Source organism: Calypte anna, chromosome 2 (assembly GCF_003957555.1).
Source record: "Calypte anna isolate BGI_N300 chromosome 2, bCalAnn1_v1.p, whole genome shotgun sequence".
NCBI lineage: Eukaryota > Metazoa > Chordata > Aves > Apodiformes > Trochilidae > Calypte > Calypte anna.
Window position 1 is genome coordinate 109,434,472 of NC_044245.1, and position 20,350 is coordinate 109,454,821.

Below are 20,350 nucleotides of genomic sequence, written 5' to 3' on the forward strand. Positions count from 1 at the left end.
ACATTCCTGTAGAAGTTGTTTTCATGCAGCCTTACTTTAGGTCTGAGCTGTCTCTGTTAAGATACCAACAAATACAAGATTTCACTTAGGTGAAATAAATAGTAACCAAAGTAATTCTGAAAAGGAATACTACTTTAGTTGGCTTTAACCAAAAGGTAGGTTTTAAAGTGAAGGTTTAACTTGCACACCTCTCTGTCTGTTTTTTTAATCCTGCTCAGAAACGTTCCTTGACAAGTCTTGCACCTTTGTAAAAAACCAAAAAAATAAGCAACCAAGAGCTGAAGAAATGAGTACTTAAACTTCAATGTGGATCCTAGAATTGTACCTCCTTATTGAAGTCTTCCAACCTGTGTGCTTTCATTTATTTATTTTTAACAACTTAATCAAATATAGTTATACATATATATACATGTATATATGTATAAATAAAAGATACAGGTATATATGCGCATGTATATGTAAAAAATATATATGCTTATATATATGTATGTTTAGATACATATATGAAATATCTATAGTTGTAGTCCTGCAAAGAAACAGAATAGCCCATTCAGTGCTTGCCAGCTTTGTTGAGTAAAGGCTATTTCTTTAATTCTTGCAACTTGGCATTTTTCTGGTGTTTAAGATTGTAGCAAAGCTGACTCTAAATTATGATAAACATGTAACATGTACAAATAGTGAATTGCCCTGGAAGTGTCTGTTAATGTACACCTACTTATTTGAGCTTGAAAAGTTACCCATTTTCTTACTAATTGCTAAAGTTAGTAATCTCTGTTTCTTTTGGGATTAATAGTTTCATTTTACATGTGGAAATGGATTTTTACCTGATTATGTCAGATGTGTTTTTCTTCTTGAGCTTCTCCTGGAAAGCTGTCGTGGGTAAGCTTAGTTGGGTCAGTCTTCATGGGTCTGCAGGTTTAACCTGTGGCTGTTTAGAGCTTTGCCATTGTTCAATAAATCTGACACACAGAGTGCATGCTATAGACACTAGCAAAATGGCAAAGAAAGCATTCAGGATCACTGTTATTTTTGAGGGGTTACCCATGATTAATTTTGGAAGCACAAAGTGCTTACTGGGTCTCTGTTATGAGTTGTTTTTTTTATGTCATCTGTCTACTGAGTGGTTTAAATAAATTTCTTCTGTGTTCTGTTATCATTGATAGAAATGCATTTATTTGGTTTTATGTGACAAAATCAGTGATGACTGGAGTTTTTGTCTGGAAAATACTACACTTGCACTATATGAATGTTTAATCCATACATAGTGGATTTCCTTAGTACCTTGCTTCACCATCTTGATCAATACCACATATTGCTGCTAAATACCTCCACTTCACCATTTAAGATAGCTTAGTACTTTCCTGTTTTAATCTCAAAACTATTAATTCAGATTACTCTATTGCCAGCATTGTTTTTGGGACATATTTGCTGAAAAATAGTAGGAAAGATGTAGTGATGGAATTCTTTTGTAGACAGAAATACCAGGTCTAACTTTGTTAATAGGCAGATTATTAGAAATACTTCTTGTTTTTTTGCACCCAGGTTACTGTGATGAAACTCAGATAATTATGATGCAATTGCAGGTAACCTGGTAATAATTCTTGATAGAAGGTTCCTGGTGTGTATTCACAGAATATTTTTCTAAGCAAAAAAGTATGTGATATGAGCAGGGTAACTGGCAAATAAAAATACAGATCATGTTTTTATAAAAGTTTTTTTTGAAGAAGAATGTCTTCCAGAAATTTAATTCTATATTAATATCTTTTGCAGACAGAGTAGAATGTGTTAGGATTTCACATACACTATTAGTATTTCCCCTCTTTATCACCTATTTCAGGGCCTATTTAAAGCTTGGTTATTTTATGTTATTTTTGTGGGTGTGTGGTGTGCTGTTTTTGTTAGTACATTATTTCTGTTTTTTTCTTTATTTTATCCACAACGAAATGACTTCTGAATTGTTCATGCAGAAAGGGACCTGGTTTGGTTTGGTTTCTTGTTTTGTGGTTTTTTTTTGTTTGTTTGTTTTTGGTTTTTTTTGTTTGTTTTTTGTTTGTTTTTGTTGTTGTTGTTGTTTTTTTTTTTTTTTTTGTTTTTTTTTTTGATTCTCTGAGGATTTTTTAATTCTTCCCTGCCCCAGGAGAAATTGTATTATGCCTTAGAATTTGCAAGGCTGGCATCCCTCCCTCCCCCTTCCCTGTCATTAAAAAAATACTTGTTTTTCTCCCAGCCTCAAGCTGTTAAATGGGGTATGAGAGTTTTTCCTTTTGTTACCAAGCTATAAATATTTTTTCAGTTTCCCTTAGCTTGAAGGCAGTGGGCAAAAGATAACACAGGCATTCGGAATTGTTTATACTACAGATTTTCCTAGCATAACTATCTAAATCAGAAAGAATAGCATCCCTCACAGTATCCTAGCTGTGTTGTGTATAATTTACTAAATGTGATATAATAATTTGCTAATATAACTTGTTTTTGAGTCTGTATTAAGTTCTGTTTTTATAGCTGTGTTGGGGAGTGTGTTGGAAGTACGGGGTATGCTGGCTTAACTATGGTAGAAGGCTTTCTAGTATAGATGTAACTTTGAGGAGTGATTGAAGCCAGGAGTTTCTCGTAATAGATAATGCCTACAAAAATACTTTTGCCTGTAACCAAAAGTCTCACACTTCAGGCTTGGAGATAATTATGAAAAATCAGTGTTACAGCTCCCTTTTGTAAGTGGCAGGGAAAAAAGTAGGGTGTAGATTATCCCACTCTTGCCTTTTTTTATATGGCAAAGAATGATCTGGTGTTCATGGAGCTTGGAGTGCCAACTGTATTTGAAGGATTGTGTCCATGTGAATTCCTCAAAAATGTGATTTAGTGGAGGCACTGTGCTCTGTCAAATTTGACATCAGTGCAATTGGGTGTTCTGCCCTGATGCTGGTTTAATTTCTGTACTAGGAAATGATGTGGCATTATGACTGTGTAAGTGTGCCTTCACATGCTAGCAAGAGCTGGTGTGTCCAGGCAGTTCCAGTGGAAGTTGCTGATTCTACTAAAGGGTATTGAAGATACATTTTATTTTTGTTTTCTGATGTTTCTTTTCAGGTTATGTAGTTAGGGATAAAATCATAGCTCTTCTTTTCTAACTTGTTCTGTGGGATAGTATACTTGCTCCTGTTAATGTGCTGGTTTAGAATGTGAACTACCTTTGTATCTATGAAAGGAGACCCACCTGCTTAAGTCTTAATATACTGATTTTGCTCATATTCTTTTCTCATAGTTCCAAGGTATTAAATTCACTCTTAATCTAATGGATTTCTAGTAGGTAATAATTTCTCTAGTCTGATCTTAATGATTAAACCTGTAAACTGAAAACTACTGGTGTATGTAAGCATGAGTAGGTGTTGTTTGGTTTACTTGTTTAAGTGAGAGATGTTACTTCAGCTTCTTGTGAGACCTTGGTGAATACTGTTTGACAGTTCCTGTGTACAGTTAATGGGGGTTCAGGAGGTATTTGTCAGTAAAATCCATGGTGAGGTGAGATTTATAGGTAAGCCAAAAAGAGGCTGTGGGGGAGGCTGCTTTTGCTTTTTAACATTGATGAACCCAGCCGTATTTTCACATGGAGACCCTTAGTCCATCACTGCAAGTAGTTGTCCTGGGTGCAGTGGAGTGAAAACAACCTATCTGCACTTGTCTGAAGCTGAGTAGTGGTCCTCTCAGCAAGTGAAATTGGAGAGAACAATATTTGGCAGGTCCATGGTGGTGAAAGGGCATTTCTTTGTTTGATTGCCACTACTGTTTCCAGTAGATACATACACCTGAGCTCTGGTTCTCAGTTGAAGAATGGAGGTGGTTTCTGTAATTTCATATTGCTGATGAGCTGCAAACTAGGAAAAAAGATGTTGTTTCATTGTCCAAATTATGTAAATGAAATATTGCTGCTTTTTTAGATTTCTTCGAGGAATATTTCAAAGTTTTGAACAAGTGTTTGATGAATTGTGTTGTCTGGCTCAGAGACAATTGCAAGTTTTGTGTGAACCATTTAACATAAAATTTAGATTGTGCTTTTGGAATATGTGAAATAGAAGAAAAAGAGTTGTTTAACTTTACACTGGGCACAAACTTAATTTCCAAAAGATCCAGACCATCATTATGTGGTCTTTTTAGACTAGGATTTCTTGCTGTTGTTTCACTGGAAGTAAGCCACAAACTTGTACATGTATTCTGTGTTTCCAGCTATGTAGATCTGTACAGGTGTGTGAGTGGATACTTAGGACAGCATTAGGACTTAAGTTCATTTTGCTGGTAGTTTCTAAAACTATAATTGTAAAGCTAAGGGTATATATTTTTTACCCACTGTGTTAATTTTTAAAGCATTCCATGTCACTTGCCAGAAATCTATCAACAATTGTTTTCTAATAAAACATTCAATAGTGACTTCAAGTTTGAAGTATTAAGGATAAAACATTAATCATATACTCTAGGGACATAGAAGCAGGTTACTGGACTTCTTTGGGTTGTGGGTTCTTTGGGTGGTTTTGGTCTTTTTTTCAAGCTAGGAAATAGTGAACTGTACTCCTTTGTTGCATCAAGTTCTAATAGACCTTTATAATTAAGATATGCACAGCTTGTTGCTCTGACCAGCTGATATCAGTTCACAAATCAGGGTCTCTCTTTGGAAAGTGGGTGGGAGAGTTTGTTGTCCAAGTCTGAAATATAGATTTGCATAAAAAGTGCATTTCCTGTGAACTCAGAAATAAAATAATAGTATATCTCTGTGAAAGTGAATGAAGTACCTTAAATATAGAAGTGTTCTTATGAAATAGTGGCGTTTTCTTAAATTATACAATGATTTCTGTTGACCACAATCCAAATGTTGTTCCTTTCTAAGAGGAAATTCGTTTTAATATATTTTTAGTCCAGTTTTAGTTGTGAACTAATGTTTTTTTCTGAGAGTTTTTTAATGTGTTGGAATCTCAGTAGGGCCCTGTGGGATTTTTTTTTTTCAGTTGTTTGGTTGGTTTTGGGTTGTTTTTTTTAAACATGAGGTGTTTTGACTCTTATTTTTTACTCCAGAGTGTTTTGCTAAATACTTTTTGGCCTGATAGGAATGTGAGTATTGGGAGCTTTGCTGTCACATGTTTTTATCTCTTTTCAGAGCAAATCTAAATTACTGACTGGAGAGGTTCTGGACGTTTCCCAAATCCTTCACTGCCCCCCCTTGGGCACTTAGGGGAACCAGTGAGAACAGACAGTTTGGTGGAAAAAATGTGGTGAACACAGGACAGCCTCTCAAAAGGGGTTGTTATTTTCTAGTTACTGTCATGTCCTACAGTTTTGTGTACTGAGTACAATTTTATGATAGAGTTGAGCCAGTCTGATGGCTTTTTGCCACAAAAAGCTCCCTTATCCTGACAACCATGGTTTTCCAAAGGAAGGCACTGAAAGACAGAGCAGTCAGCTCTGACATCTGTTGATCTTTCTTCCTGAGTCAATTCAGTTGTTTAATTGGTTGGATTTGATTTTTACCTAATGGAAGAAGGGCTTTTTGATGGTTTAGTGTGCCAGTTTGGCTAATCGACAGCCTTATTAGTGCAAGAGCAAGAGTTTTAGGAGAAGACATGGAACCTCTTCCCCTGGCAGGTGAGAAGAAAGATGATAGCAAATGATCAGAAATAAATGTAAAGCCTGTTTGCTGCCATATTTTATGTGCTTAATTAAGAGGTAAACTGTAAATTCAGAGTTCTGTACTCAGAGCAAGAATTCTGAGAAATGCAGGTTTTAAGGCACTGAAGAAGTCAAAGATAATGACAGGATGCTAAGGTACCTGGGTTTTGGGGATAGGAGTTGTCTGTGGGGTTTTTTTATTTATTTGAACCTCCATGTACCAATCAGAAGCTGTTCAGTCATGTGATACAAACCAAGAGGTTTAGTGGAAGTTTATTCTGATGCCTTATTTAGTTTTGGGGTTTTTTAATGTTAACAATAAACTTCTGCTGGTAGATACCATTCCAGAGCATGTATGAATCTAAAGCAAAAATAAAAAACCTTGTGCTTTGTACTGTGATAGAAACATGACTCTGAATTCTAATAACTAGTCTGAATTATATAGGTGAAGGTACAGATCTAATGTTAATAACAAGTCAGAATGGGACCAGAGGAATGGGCAAATTAATTTCAGTGAAGCTTTTAAAAAGCATCTATGCTAAAGTATTGGGACATTATCTACTCCTTGATGCACTGTGCCAGTACTTTCAGGTACATGAACTCTTCCCTGTGAGAATAAGCTTCCAGAGTAGTTCAGTTCCATTAAAACATGTTTTTACATAGAGGTTATTGTAATTTTTGCTGCCATGGCAGCAATTTTGTGCTGGTACTTGTCAGATCTCTCTGTGCACTGGGCTGGCTTGTTAAGCTATCAGGGCTAACTAAAGGGTGTAATTTTCTGCTCAGTTAGCAAGCTGAAGTAGCTTATTATGGGTTCAGGTGAGTGGTAGTACCAATGCAGGAAGGAAGGTGAAGCCATACAAGTGGCTTAATTGCCTTGCACTATCCTGATGCTTAATGCTTACCTCTTAATGCTTTTTTTTTTCTGGGAATTTGGAGAACTGGGAGACAATTTCTGTAATTTCTAGAAGTTGCTCCCTAGTCTGTGTTACTTAAAAAAAAAAAAAATGTTTTAAATACAGTTTAGAAGAAACTGTAACTCTGGAAAATGCTTTATTTCAGTACTTTCTGAAAGGACGTGTTTGTCTATACTGGTCTACTTGCATATGTATTGACTAAATCATCATACTGCATACTATTGTTCTTAACTTTTTGCATAGAGACCACTTGGAATAGAAACCAGGGTAATGTAAAACTTGAAATCCCAATGACTAACTGATAAGGAAAACACTTTCTTTGACCCCCATCTTTTTCAAACTTGCATAGGATGTATTCCTTTCTTGTGGCTTGGAAGTGCATGTGCTCTGCTGGATAAAAAACTGGTTGGATGGCCGGGTCCAGAGAGTTGTTCTGAATGGAGTTAAATCCAGCTGGCAGCCAGTCACAGGGGGTCTTCCACAGGTCTGGGTGATGGGACCACTCCTGTTTAACATCTTTGTTGATGATTTGGATGAAGGGATGGAGTGTACTCTCAGTAAATTTGCTCTAAGTTGGGTGGAAGTGTTGATGTGCCTGAAGGTAGAGAGGCTCTGCAGCGGGACCTGCTCTGTCAATCCATGGTCTGGGGCCAACTGCATGAGTTTCAGTAGGGCCAAATGTTGGGTCTTGCATTTCAGCCACAACAACCCCCAGCAGTGCTGCATGCTTGGAGAAGAGTGGCTAGAGAGCTGCCCAGCAGACCCAGGGGTGTTGATCCACAACTTGCTGAACATGAGCCAGCAGTGTGCCCAGGTGGCCAAGAAAGCCAACTCCATCCTGGCCTGTATCAGGAACAGCGTGGCCAGCAGGACCAGGGAGAGGGGATCTGCCCCTATACTCTGCCTTAGTGAGGCACCTTGAGTACTGTGTGGAGTTCGGGGCACTGCAGTACAAGAAGGACATTGAGATGCTGGGGAGGGTGCAGAGAAGGGCAACCAAACTGATTTGGGATCTGGACAACAGGGCTTGTGAGGAGAGACTGAGGGAACTGAACTGGGCTGTTCAGCTTGGAGAAGAGGAGGCTGAGGGGAGGCCTCGTTGCTCTCTACAACTGCCTGAAAGGAGGTGGTGGTGAGGCAGATGCTGGACTCTTCTCTCTGGTGACCATTGATAGGCCAAGAGGAAATGGAGTAAAGCTCCAACAAGGTAGGTTCAGGTTAGATATTAGGAAAAACTTCTTCACAGAAAGAGTGGTGAGGCATTGGAACAGGCTGCCAGGGAGGTGGTGGGGGCACCATCTCTGGAGGTGTTCAAAAGATGGGTAGATGAAGAGCTACAGTGAATGGTTTAATGGTTAGGGGTTGTAGGGTGGATGGTTGGACTCAGTCTTATAAGTCTTTTCCAACCTTGATGATTCTGTGATTCTAATAAATTTGTAAGTACCCCAGAATTTTAATATCATAGGGTACTTGAATTTTTCCAGTGCAAGAAAGGATTTCTGGTAAAAATAATGAAGAATACTATAGTTGTAAGTAGCTATAAGAAATAATAACAGTTCTAAGTAGCTATTGACGTTTTACTGTATTGTAATATTACAACTACATCATTATGCATATTTTATTTAACAGTGAAAGCATACCATGATTGCATACACAAGTATTAATTAGTTTTGTTCCCTACATTGGTCCTGAAATAGCATTTTATCTTCCGTGATGGAAAGCAATTAAACATTCATTTGTTTGCCACCTATCAATATCTGTCTGTTTTCGTGTATGATAATAAAAATGCAGTGATTATCATTCAGAATGGGAAAATTACTTGGCTTTCTTTATAGGCAGTACATCTTCATATTCTGTTGTGAAGATGTTGTTATCTAACAACTTAATCAGTGTTTCTCTGCTTATTTTTTTCCTCTGTTAAGAGGGAATAATAACAACTAGATTAAAAAGACTTGATTTTTTGTTTGTTTGTTTGTGTTCAGATACTAAAGTGTTGGGGCTTTTTAAATCAAATGAAAACAAGTGAAAATGTTTCAATCTATCTTACAATTCATATTTATTAAGATGATTTGTGTTAAATGTTGCATTCTTTATTTTTGGAGGGAATTTGGCCTATCTTTTATGTGGATTCTGTTTGAGTAGAACTTGACAGATATTGAAATGATTTTGAAATGTATTGGTTCTAAACAGTACTGTGTTTGGGAACGAGCACCTGAATTAGGCTGTCTCAGATGAAAGATACCTCTGGTATTTTTTCTTCTATAGTTTGCATTTCTATCACTTGATAGTTACTAGCTTCCAATGAAGTGGTTAGTTGCTTCAAAGCAATTTGAATGCTAAATAAATTCAGAAGAAAATATTTATTTATCTTTGAAATATTCATCAATTGCTAGTGCATAACATATGAAAGCAATGAAATTGCCTTTCCCTTAGTGTGGGCAGTATTAATTGGATTTTCTTCCCTTTTTTCTAGTTAAAGTACCTCGTAATTTTCGCTTGTTGGAAGAGCTTGAAGAAGGGCAGAAGGGAGTAGGTGATGGTACAGTAAGCTGGGGCCTTGAAGATGATGAAGATATGACACTGACCAGATGGACAGGAATGATTATTGGGCCACCAAGGGTAAGTGTGATGAATTAAAATGTTTTTCTTGATTTTGTAGGCAATAAAAAATACAAAATGCAAAAAAGTTAATTTTATATAGTGTAAAGGACTTTGTTAAAATGGAATGTATAAAGTTGTAGAAACAGTGTATATTCCTGTTAGAATTCATCCCTTCATGACACATTAGTGCTTTCTGTCTGGTTTCCTCTAGTATATGTTTCTGCAGCCAGTTGTGATTTGAGACCTATAACTGAGTGAGGAATACAGTCTGTATTTCTACCATTACTGCACTTAAGTGTACAGTGACAGTACAGTAAACAGGGTAAATGTCTTTCCACAGTTTATTGTATGTTCCTAGTGATTTCATTCTTTAGCAAACTGACAGTATGTTTTCAAATTTCACAGCTTTTATCAGTCTTTCAGTATAGTAGTTTATGCAATTCAGTTGACTCGTGCCTAAAGACTGAGCAATTTTTAATTATTTCTAATGAGATAAAATACAGAAACAAAGTTCAGATCCATCCAACCTTTTTAGTTCTTTAGAATATCATCTAGACTGATAAATCTTGCAAGACAAGTAATCACCTCTTGTGTCAGAGGATCAGCCTTATCATATATGAGGGGACACATCTTCACTTGGCATGTAACTTTTGTGCAGGCATTCCTGTGGTTTACAGCATGATAGGAGAGATCACTCTGTAAATAATAACTTTAACTGGGTATACTTCACATAGCTCTAAGTTAGCACATGTCTTTCACTGCTAACATGGGGTTGTGATCTTGTGTGTGCTTCAGACATGCAGGGCTTATTGGAAGAACTATCCAAGACAATAGGTGAGATAAGGTATTGGCTTCAGTGAAGATAATGTCTTCCAGAATAGCATAGTCCCAGAGTTAGATGCAGCATACTTCAAGCTCCTTTTGGAAGTCAGTTGGTTGTGTCCTGTAGCAGATGTATTTTGAACATCTGTGTAATAGCACTGAGCTGCTAAGATCCAGATGCTTTTCAGAGAGAGGACCAATTTAAAAGACAAGCATAATTATGGTATCCTTTGGGTCCTAGCTTCTGTGCAGCCAGAGTCTTTGCAAGTTTGGAATTGCATGAGTTTTGAAAAGAGCTTGCAATATGGAGCTAACTAAAGTAGTGTCTCCCTGACTCTAAACACCCACCTGTCTTGAGTGGTTTCTGGGTCAACCTGATGTAAACTCCATCTTTGAAGGGAGCCCCACAAAATAGCAGCAATACAAACCAGCCTGGAATGCAATTTTAATGTTGGTCCAGTTTCTCTCGTTGTCATCTTATTTTCTTTATGAAAGAGGGCCTGCAGGTAGTATTTTGGCCATTTCCAGGACATGCAGTCTTGCTGATAGAATGACTTACAGTACATAGTGACTGTAGAAAGTAAAAGCCAGCAGGTGCCAAGCCAGTGGTGGTACTTTGATGACAAGATTTGCATATCCAGTTTGTGTGTGATACATGTTTTAGGAATCAGTTGATTTACATAGACAGTGTGCAGTTAGAGCACAGAGGAAGTTGCTGATACTGTCAACATGAATTTCTTCAAATATGAGGCTTCTCTTGGGCCTGCAAAAAGTGCTCATCAGTTTTTTTTCTTGCTTCATTGGAAGGGTGAAACACTGTGGAGTAGGAAAACATTCTGATTAAAGGAAACATTTGTCAGAGCCTCCCAAAAATGTAGGGAGGTTTTTTTCCATGCTTTTTTAGGATCTAGCCTGGGACGCTTGGCTTGCAGTAAAACAATGACTTGAAAAACAGCAAAAATCAAAAGCCACTTAGATAGGAATAAGGGAATGAGAATGAGTTTCCATTCTTAGGATTTTTCAGTTGTAAGCAGTGTATGTAAATTTAACTGATGGCATTCCTCCCTGGGGAGCTAAGTCGTTTTATCTGAGTGAATAATGAAAACTTGTGTTTCTGTGTTTTCTTCCTGCAGTAGAAGCTATTAACTGTAGCAGGATGAGATTATTTTTATTGGTCCTTCAGCTGTTAGTGGGAAAGAATAATTTCTGACAAAGGGTGTTCTGCTTTGTCTTGTTTCTTTCTGGCCCACTTGCACCTTGGTCTCTGTGGCATCTCAAGATTATAGGACATAGTTAGGATTCTTCAGTAGTCAAATTTCCACTCTGCCTTTCAGCTGACCACAGAGTGGGATGTCATTTGATAACTTGGCTGCTGTTGATACCTCTGCTTGGAAAGAGTAACAGCTGGCTGCTGCAGAACAGCTTAAAGGTGGTATTTCCAGGAAGGTCTGAGGCATGTCACTGCTTTGGGTTCATTTTAGTTGTAACTGTTGTGCCAGTGGAAAGGCAGGTGTAGAAACTGGGTTTACCTTCCTTCTGGAGCAGAAGCATGCACATCAGTGACCAGCAGAGCCCCTGACACTTTTTATTATGCATGGCCTACTTGACAAGATTAAAGATAAAACCATGTTCTCTTCTAATTGGACTTTCTCAGAATACACTTGCACTTAGAATGATCTCTTCCATGGTCACTTTGGAGTGATGTCTTCTGCTAACTAGCTGTCACTTTACTGCCCAGAGTTTATAATTCTTCTAGTAAACCAATCAGTCCTCATCTGTGGAAGTTTAGGTATCTTGTGGAGTGTTAATTACTTCAAGGATATGTTTTTTTGCAAATACTATTTTCATATTTTTTGTGTCTTAACTGTTGGGTTACTGGCATCTTTGTCTTTCCCCATTTCCCATTTTTCCCCCATTTCCCATTTTTCCCCCATTTCCCATTTTTCCCCCCATTTCCATTTTTTCCCCCATTTCCCATTTTTTCCCCATTTCCCATTTTTTCCCCATTTCCCATTTTTTTCCCCATTTCCCATTTTTTTCCCCATTTCCCATTTTTTTCCCATTTTCCATTTTTTCCCCATTTTCCATTTTTTTTCCCAGTGTTAGCTATTTTTTACAGGGGACAGCAGTAATTTCCCTTATGATTATTTATTTTCTCTCTGCCCCCTACTGTGCCAAAGCTGTTTTGAGAATGCACGTGGGTAGGAGGGGTAAGAGTAAACTTGAATTAAAAAAAGAACTGTATCCTGGTAGTCAGTAAGTAGTGTAATTTATACATACTCTTCAAGTAATCAATATAACCAAAACAGTGGAATATCAGTTGGTAATTCAAGACCATCAACTGGTATATAATAATAAAAGATTTAAAATAATTTCATGCTTCATCATCTTCATTGCTCTTACCTTTGTTTTGTAGGGTTTTTTAAATTAATATTTAGTTTTCGTTAAGATGCATTAGTCTGTCTTTTTCCTTTCTAGACAAACTATGAAAACAGAATATACAGTCTGAAAGTAGAGTGTGGACCTAAATATCCAGAAGCACCTCCTACAATTAGATTTGTAACTAAAATTAATATGAATGGAATAAATAATTCCAATGGAATGGTAAGTTGAAATGGTAAGATCAACCTTATTGTTAATCGTACATAAATTACTTCTGGGGAAAACCCAGGTGAGGAATATGCATGTTGGATGTAGCTTTCATATTTAAATTCTGCAATATAAGGATTTTGTTTAAATTAAATTTTGGTTGCCCACTACTAAAAATTTACAGTACTAGGTATTTACAACATGTTGGTAGTTCTTAGTGGCTTAACAATGAGATAAAAATTCATAGTATCGAAAAAGTTGTTTCTTTGAAGCTGAAGGTTTTAGTTTTGAAAAGGAAAAAAAAAAAACCAGTTTATAAGCCATGTGTAGGTATTTCCCCTGTAGTACTCTCATAAAAGCAAATTAGATTTGTACTGTAACAGGAGTAGTACAAGCTATCTGATGTTTCCACTAATTAGAAATGGAGTTTATTCATGCTGAATCTGACTCAGGAGTAGTAACTTGCCTGTAATGAACTAGTTTATTTCAACTTTTTTTTTTTTTTTTCTTTATAATGGGTTTATTCAAATCTAAGGTGACTCTGAGCTCAGTCTTAAGGTCTTTTGATACAGATCTTAGTAATCGCTTTCATTTTAAAGATAAGTTTGTAATAAGTTACTTTCACTGATCCTGCACTGAGAAATGCATTCATGTACATGAGCAATGGCAGCAGCTCAAACAAGTTTTTACTTCACAGGACTAAATTACCTAGAGAATAATGAAGTAATCTGAGGTACCCCATTGCTCAGTGGAAAGACATGTGAGCTGTCTTGCATTTACAGTGGTGTATGTCAGAAGGAAATAAAGTATCACATTTGTCTGTGTCTGTTTGTCTCTAATGACTGAAAAGTTGGTTAAGGTACTATGTCATGAGTAATGAGTTGGAGAGCATCTTTATATTTTAAATACTTTGCAAGATTTAAAAGAAAAGTGGACTTGCAGCTGTGTAATTAACCGTAACAAAATGCAAAGCTTATGCATGTCAAATCTTTAGAGGAGAGGGAGATTCTTAGGGGTTTGTATGAGCTGTTACAGGTGGTAGGATAGTGTATTGGTTGTTCATCCGAAGCCAGTGCACTAATACTTTAGAAATGATTTAAAATTAATTTGAAAGTACTTCTCATATAGCCAACAACTTTACCTAAAATTTTATTAAAATTGCTATGTACCACCAAGCTGTTGCCTTTCATCACAACTGTGCTTTGTGCCCTAAGTGTGTGTTTATTAAGAGGTTGTGATGGACTAGAGGTTATGTTTATAATATTCTTTTCATACGTCTCCCTGGTAACATGTATTATTCTGGATCAGTAAAGAGCTATGCCCTTGTTGCTTCATCAGCACATGCCTGACAATATGGATGTTGGTTTCCGAAGCAGAATCTCAGACTTGCAGAGCCTGAAGGCTCATGTTTAGCCAACTGTCACTCTGAGTTTTTGTTTGGAAAAGCTTGCTGAGGAGTGGGGTTAATACTGTGACAGGAAATCCTTCTGGTGGTTTGAAAAGCACTGTTAACATCCAGTCATCACTGCAGGAAAACTGAGTTTTAATAAGTTTATAAGTTTATACAGAACCCTAATTAATTTTCCCCCTCCTAGTTCTGTTAACTAGTGTATCTTATGAAGGATTTGCTATTTTTCAACAGATTTGAATAGGACGATTGTATTTGAAATGAAAACAATTTTCAAAACCAACAAATTTAAAACTTATTAATTTCTAATGTGCCTATTGTCCCTGTATTTTGCTTTTTAGCTTATTTTGCCATTGTGCTCACTAGAGTTGTGCCAAATGTGTCAGATAAACTGGAGGCACCTTCAGCATCCCTGGAACAGTTGACATTGCTGCCTCCTATTTTAGTTCCTTTGTTTTTCTTCCAAGATGTTCTGACATGTTCTGATCACCTTTCATGCAATAGATCATAAGAGGTTTGCTGCATTCTTTGAATGGATGACAGGGTTTCATCTTCAGACAAACTCTGCTGTCCCTGTTTCTGCACACATGGCCAGCTTTTGATCACATTGCTTGAAGTTGAAAAAGTTGTTGACTTACAGAAAAGAAACCCAAGACAAACAGCAGCTGAAAGTGTGTGTCATAGCAGTGTTATCATACTACTCAAAAAATTTGTAACCTTGTTTAGGAACACTTTAGAAGAGCTGTGTACCAGTTAACCCCTGGGGAAAAGTAGAAAAGTAGAGACCTTAGCATAAGTTCAAGGGGTGGTAATTTCTGTTGAGTTGGAATGTGGAGGGGGGAGGAGGGAGGAGGAGATGGGTATGAACTAGAGTTGAGGGTAGTCTGAGGAAGCCAGTTAGCAATTGCCTTCTTAGCAGTGGTTATCAACATTCTTGACTTAAAAGTCCCTATGCTTGGCATGAAAGTGTGAATTTATCTGTAATTAGAATTTCATTGACATTTTTATTCTGAGAGGAGTTATGCCTGTAAGTAACTTTCCCATCAGCTGCATAACTTCAGGCATTCCAGAATTGCTGTTTCATAAATTTAGTGCAGGAAAGAAGAGGGATACTTCAGGAGTATTTTATTAAAGAAGACTACACTTAATTACCCTGAGTCACCCTCTTAGATATCCTTGCTTTTCTTATCTGCAAGTTAGTTTTTGTGGGGTTTTTCTGCTTTTCAGTTTGCCTATGGAGCTACTGTGCTTGGATACAGAATTATGGGACTAAGCTCAGGAAAGCTAATCCAAGTACTTATGTGGAGCTTGACAAAATGCTTTTATGTTCTAATGGCATCACTGTTGTAAAATTGTTCTAAAATTATAATTCTTAGTACTGTGAGGTCTTTTCTTTTGGAGGCTTCTATATCCTGTATTGATAAAACACCAGTTTCATTCTGTTGTGCTAGTTATTTTCCTGTGGTCTTTTGAGAATTTCTGATTTTTGCATTTGTGAGAGTGCTCTTCAGCAGTCTGTTTTGCAGGCTTTGTAATCACTTCTGTTCATTTAAATGCTATTTAGAGCTGCAAGTATTTGTTTCCTTTAAACTCACTTGGGGCTGTCATCTATAAATCTATAAACTGTTGTCCAGTTACAGCTTTGAGTATGTTTATTGTAGACTAAGCATTTTGCTGTTTCTTGAAGTTAAGATATTGGGAATATAAAAAAAACCCTGAATACTTTGCAACATTGTGTAAAATTATTTTAAATGTCAATTATTTAGAAAAAAATATGCATATTGCTTTTCTTGCTATTATTGAAAGTTTGCTGTGGTGTAGCCCCAGAATAAAGTAAGTCTTCAGGTAACAGTTTTCAGCATTCATTATTAGCTTTTATGTGACCTTGGAATTTTTCCTTCTCTGTCCCAGGATGTGTGCTTGAATATTACCTAATGCTTTTGTGTGATTTGGACACAGTTTGTGTCATTCTTCCAAATACCTTATCGTTGTTCTTCAAGAAGTGAATTTATTGTGCACTAACTTGGGAAAAAAATTCTGCAATGCAGAAAACAGTACCTGAGCCAAAATCATTACTGCTGTAAGATGTCGTGAAAAAAAGCTGTTGACTTGCAGAAAAGAGACTTGGAGATAAGCAGCAAGGAAAATATCATGTTCAGCAGTCTTTGCTCAGAAAACATTAATAACATTGTTAAAACAGAGTTTATGGGCTGTGAGTTTGTTGCTACAAATCCCTAGCAAAGAAAGAAGAGCTGAAGGGCCTTACTTATAAATGGCCAGGTCTTGTATTTCACTACAGTTTGCGGATGTAGATCTGTGTTTTTTGAACAGCACTGGTGACTGGCTGCTACTTGCTGTAGTTGAGATAGATCTGCAGACTTGGGAGAACCTACAGAGGCACTGGTGAGGAGAAGCAAGGAAAAGGGAAGGCTGTATGCAAACAGAATGTCCAGGCTGAAGACATTCACTTGGGGAGCACCAGAGCAATTGCCTTTCCATTTTTTATTTCTTTAACCCAGTATTTATTTAACAGATAATTACATTTGTTTTTTTCGCCAAGCTACCAAAATCTAAACCTAATCTGAGCCCTTGTTTCTTCTGTTCCTGTGATACTTAACCACCTTCAAGTCTTTCTTCTTTCTATAAAGAAATATGGTGGTCTCATGCATTTTTTGTAGAGAGAAGAGTATTGAGTAGTATTACATTTGCTTTTCTAATTTCAAAATAAATTCATGTCGTTCCTAGTTTGCTGGGTCCAGCTTGTTGGATAGTGGCTCTGGAGTGTCCTTTAATCTTAGCTAGAAGGATTGGAGAGGAAGAGATGTGTAAGAACTAGGTACCTCTTGCTTGTGTTTTTATCTAACAGTCAGCTTTTTAAGAAAAGAGAACCTGTCTTCCAGTTTCAAGTCTTATTCTGCTCTGATACTGCCTCTTTTATTTAGCATATTAAACCAAATACCCCTTTAAAAAATACTAGCAGTCCGGAAATTGCAGTGATGCCTGATGTTAGGTTCAAAAAATGTGTGAATGTACTACCATGTTTATTTGGCTGTTGGTGGTGGGTGGATGGCTGTTCTTGATGATCTTGAAAGTCTTTTCCAACCTTAATGATTCTGTGATTCTATGTATTAGCTCATAACTCCTGTATTTAAACTGGTATGAGCTTGCGGCATAATGGAGCTTTCCTTTTGGTGCTCTTTTTCTTCCTAATTCATAGTCTTTACAATAATTATTAAGTAATATGACAGCCTTCAATATTGTGGTTTGATGATGCACTGTCTTTGGCAGCTCTACAGACTTTAAAAAGGTTCCTGAGTGTAAGCAAAACATTTTTTATCTGAACTGTAATGCTTATAATGCTGAGCTGTGAATTGGATCAGGGATTCTGCTTGCGCACTTCTTTCCAAAGATGTTGTTTTTGGTGTTTTGTTTTTTTGCTTGTTTGTGGTTTTTTTTTTTGGTTTTTTTTTTTTGGTTTTTTTTTTTTGTTAAACTAGGTGGGTTCTGTTGGTTCAGGTCAGAAGGTAGCTTCACATTCATCTGAGTTGATAGGAAGTAGTAGTACTGTTAAAGGAACAGGTGTCTAGTGAGAGGAAGCATAAGTTTCGTGTGGAAATATTGCTGCCTGGGCCCCAGTATGTCTTTAAACCTTGGCCTCAGTTTTAGTTTAGTCTCCTCTGGTGTTCTGGAAATAGACAGCCTCACTTCAAACAATCCAGAAATAAAGTATCAGGGTTAACATTGTTATTTCTGATTCCAGTGTTGTTTTTTCTTTCAGTTTGCCCTAATTACTATGGGATAAGAAACTTCCTGATGTTTCATGCTGCCTAAATCGTAAAGCAGTGTTTTCCACTGCTTTTACAGCTGTGTGAGCTGCATGTGCTACTCTGCCAGTGGAATTCAGCAGTGTGCAATATACCCCTGTTACCACTGGTGGGCTGCTTTGCAGCTCCAGAGCTGTTGGCCCCTCTGTCATCTTGCAGGGGCTAGGTGGCCAGGACTTACCAGCTGCCAGAAGAATCCCCAAGCTGACTTTCAATTGCTGACTTTCCCATGGAAACCTCCCTGTTATAATATAATTGTGTAAATTGTCCCACAGGTTTAATAAACGCATAGGAGAAGTCCCCTGTCCTTTCCTTTCAGTTCATATTCAAATTGGTAAGTGATGTACAGTAATCTTCACAGCTCCATAAGGTGACTTACTGTAAGAAGGATGCAAAGAACTGAGGAGTGTCCATACATTGTGGATGGGTTTTTTCAGTATTTCAAGCCGTTTCTCAGTCTATGTAGTGACTCTTGATGGATCAGAAGCACTGTGAAGTATCAATGTGAAAGAAATCCCTAATGATACCCCTACCAGTGGAAAAACAAAGGAATTTTTCCTCTAGAAATGTATCCCATGGACTCTTGTGTGGCAGGTTCTTTAAAAGAACTGAGGGAACCCGAGATGTATATTTTGGCATAATGAAAATGATTACTTTTTGGGGTTGATTTAGTAACTTGTTTTGAATTTTACAAGATAGAACTCTGGTTTTAGAGTGAATGGTTTCCTTATCTCATCCTCCCCCTGCCCCCTTTCCTTCTCACTAATAATAGTATCAGTATCAGTGCAGATGGAAGGGTCCACCTGCATGGATTTTATTGCAGATACTTGTGTGTAAGTATATAATTGTTTTTTAAAAAATAATTTATGAACCACAGGGACTTTATGACACAGTCAAAGTGTCAGAGAATGCTTAGACTCTTGCTTAGAACAGTTGAGTCAATATGTAGATATTTTGTATTTCACCATAACTTACAACTTCCTCTTCTTTTTCCAGGTGGATGCACGGAGCATACCAGTGTTAGCAAAATGGCAAAATTCTTATAGCATTAAAGTTGTACTTCAAGAGCTAAGACGTCTAATGATGTCCAAAGAAAATATGAAGCTTCCACAACCTCCAGAGGGACAAACTTACAACAATTAATTTTAGCTGATTCTCAAACTTCTGTCTTAAAACAACAACCTTCTACTCATGTTAATGTCTTGATTAAATCTCACAATGCAAACACCCACACATTAAAGAATTTCAGCTGGTGTACATGACCTGGACATTTGTAAGAATATATATATTATATGTATGCCCAATATGTTTTCAGGCACTATGGGAGAAAAAGGCAGCACAATTATTTTTATTTTATTTTTTTTTAATCGAGGCACTGTCATTTAAGCATAAGCCTGAAATAGCCTAAAATTGGAATTCAGGTCTTACAAGATGAAAGCATGACGGGAAGTGTCAGATTGGTGTGGAATAATACATGTTTCTGAAAATTATCTCTTGAGAAGGCAAAATATAAATGGCATGCTTTATCCATCTTGCTTAGTAAAAGAGCTGCAGGTAAATTTGTTTTAAAGTAGCAGGTACAGTGAAATACCATTGCTCATCTTGTTTAATTTTGCAAGGGTGTGGGTGCCGACTACTAGTAGTGTCACAAAGTATGTTCAGGATTGTTTTGATACCTGTATTTATAAAATGGGGGGATTGATTTCTGTTAAGCAGCTCCTGTGTGTTACATGTATCGGACATGGCAAATATTTGTTTACAGTCTTTGTTCTAATAAACCATGCATTTAAGTTTTAGTGAAACAAAGGAAATGTATGGATATGTGATTGAGATTAAAGTTAGTCTTAAAATGTAAATAAAATGTGGAAAGTGTCTGAGGCTGTGCCATTTCTATAAGAGTGATGTAATTTATGTACAGTAACTTGCAGAAGTAGTGGAAAGCCAAACATAATATTGCTGCTGGTTTTACATGCACCTTTTATTCTTAACACTTTTATATGCTCAGTTTATTTGAGAGATCAAGATATTTCATTTGTTGCAGAGGAGTAATCTGTCATCTGTAGTTCCACTTCTTTAGACAGGCTTGCACTGTGTTTGATTTTATTATTTTTTTAAGGTTTATATATATAAACAACCCCTCCAAACTAATTCCAAAATAAAACCAAAAAAACCTTGCCAACCCCCCTCCCTTCTACCTCCCCTCCAGATTCTTTTGAGAAATGAGCATTATTTTCACTTCACTTAGTTGACCTCTGAGCATTTTTCGGACCACATTGCTGAAGTCTGTCCTACTTCTCAGTCCTTTGTCTTGCTTTTGCAGTTGCTGTCGTGATTCTTGCTCTCTTGCATATTTTCCTCTTTTATGTTTTGTTTCTTTTTTTCTTATCTGTTCCGCTTCTGCCTTTGCTGGAACACACAAAAAGAAACTTCAATAAAAAATGCACCTGTAATACAGATGATCATATTTCCATTTGCATTCCATGTATCATATGCCATAACATCACTGTTTTCATAGCTAGCTTTCTGCTTCTCCTGCA

At 37.0% G+C, this 20,350-nt stretch overlaps 1 protein-coding gene across 2 annotated transcripts in view; it reads left to right on the plus strand.

The window, feature by feature from the left end:
- The window catches only part of UBE2V2 (ubiquitin conjugating enzyme E2 V2), a 28,889-nt gene extending 9,202 nt beyond the window's left edge, over positions 1-19,687 (plus strand). Inside the window, exons 2-4 of one of the 2 annotated variants that reach the window (XM_008497567.2) lie at positions 9,043-9,188; positions 12,471-12,596; positions 18,810-19,687. In XM_008497567.2, the coding sequence (XP_008495789.1) occupies positions 9,043-9,188; positions 12,471-12,596; positions 18,810-18,956 (419 nt within the window). In that variant the 3' untranslated portion in view covers positions 18,957-19,687. Of the gene's footprint in view, positions 1-9,042; positions 9,189-12,470; positions 12,597-15,216; positions 15,443-18,809 lie in introns of those variants that run through there. The other variant, XM_030445338.1, reaches the window with a different exon arrangement.
- Positions 19,688-20,350: the final 663 nt, after the last annotated feature.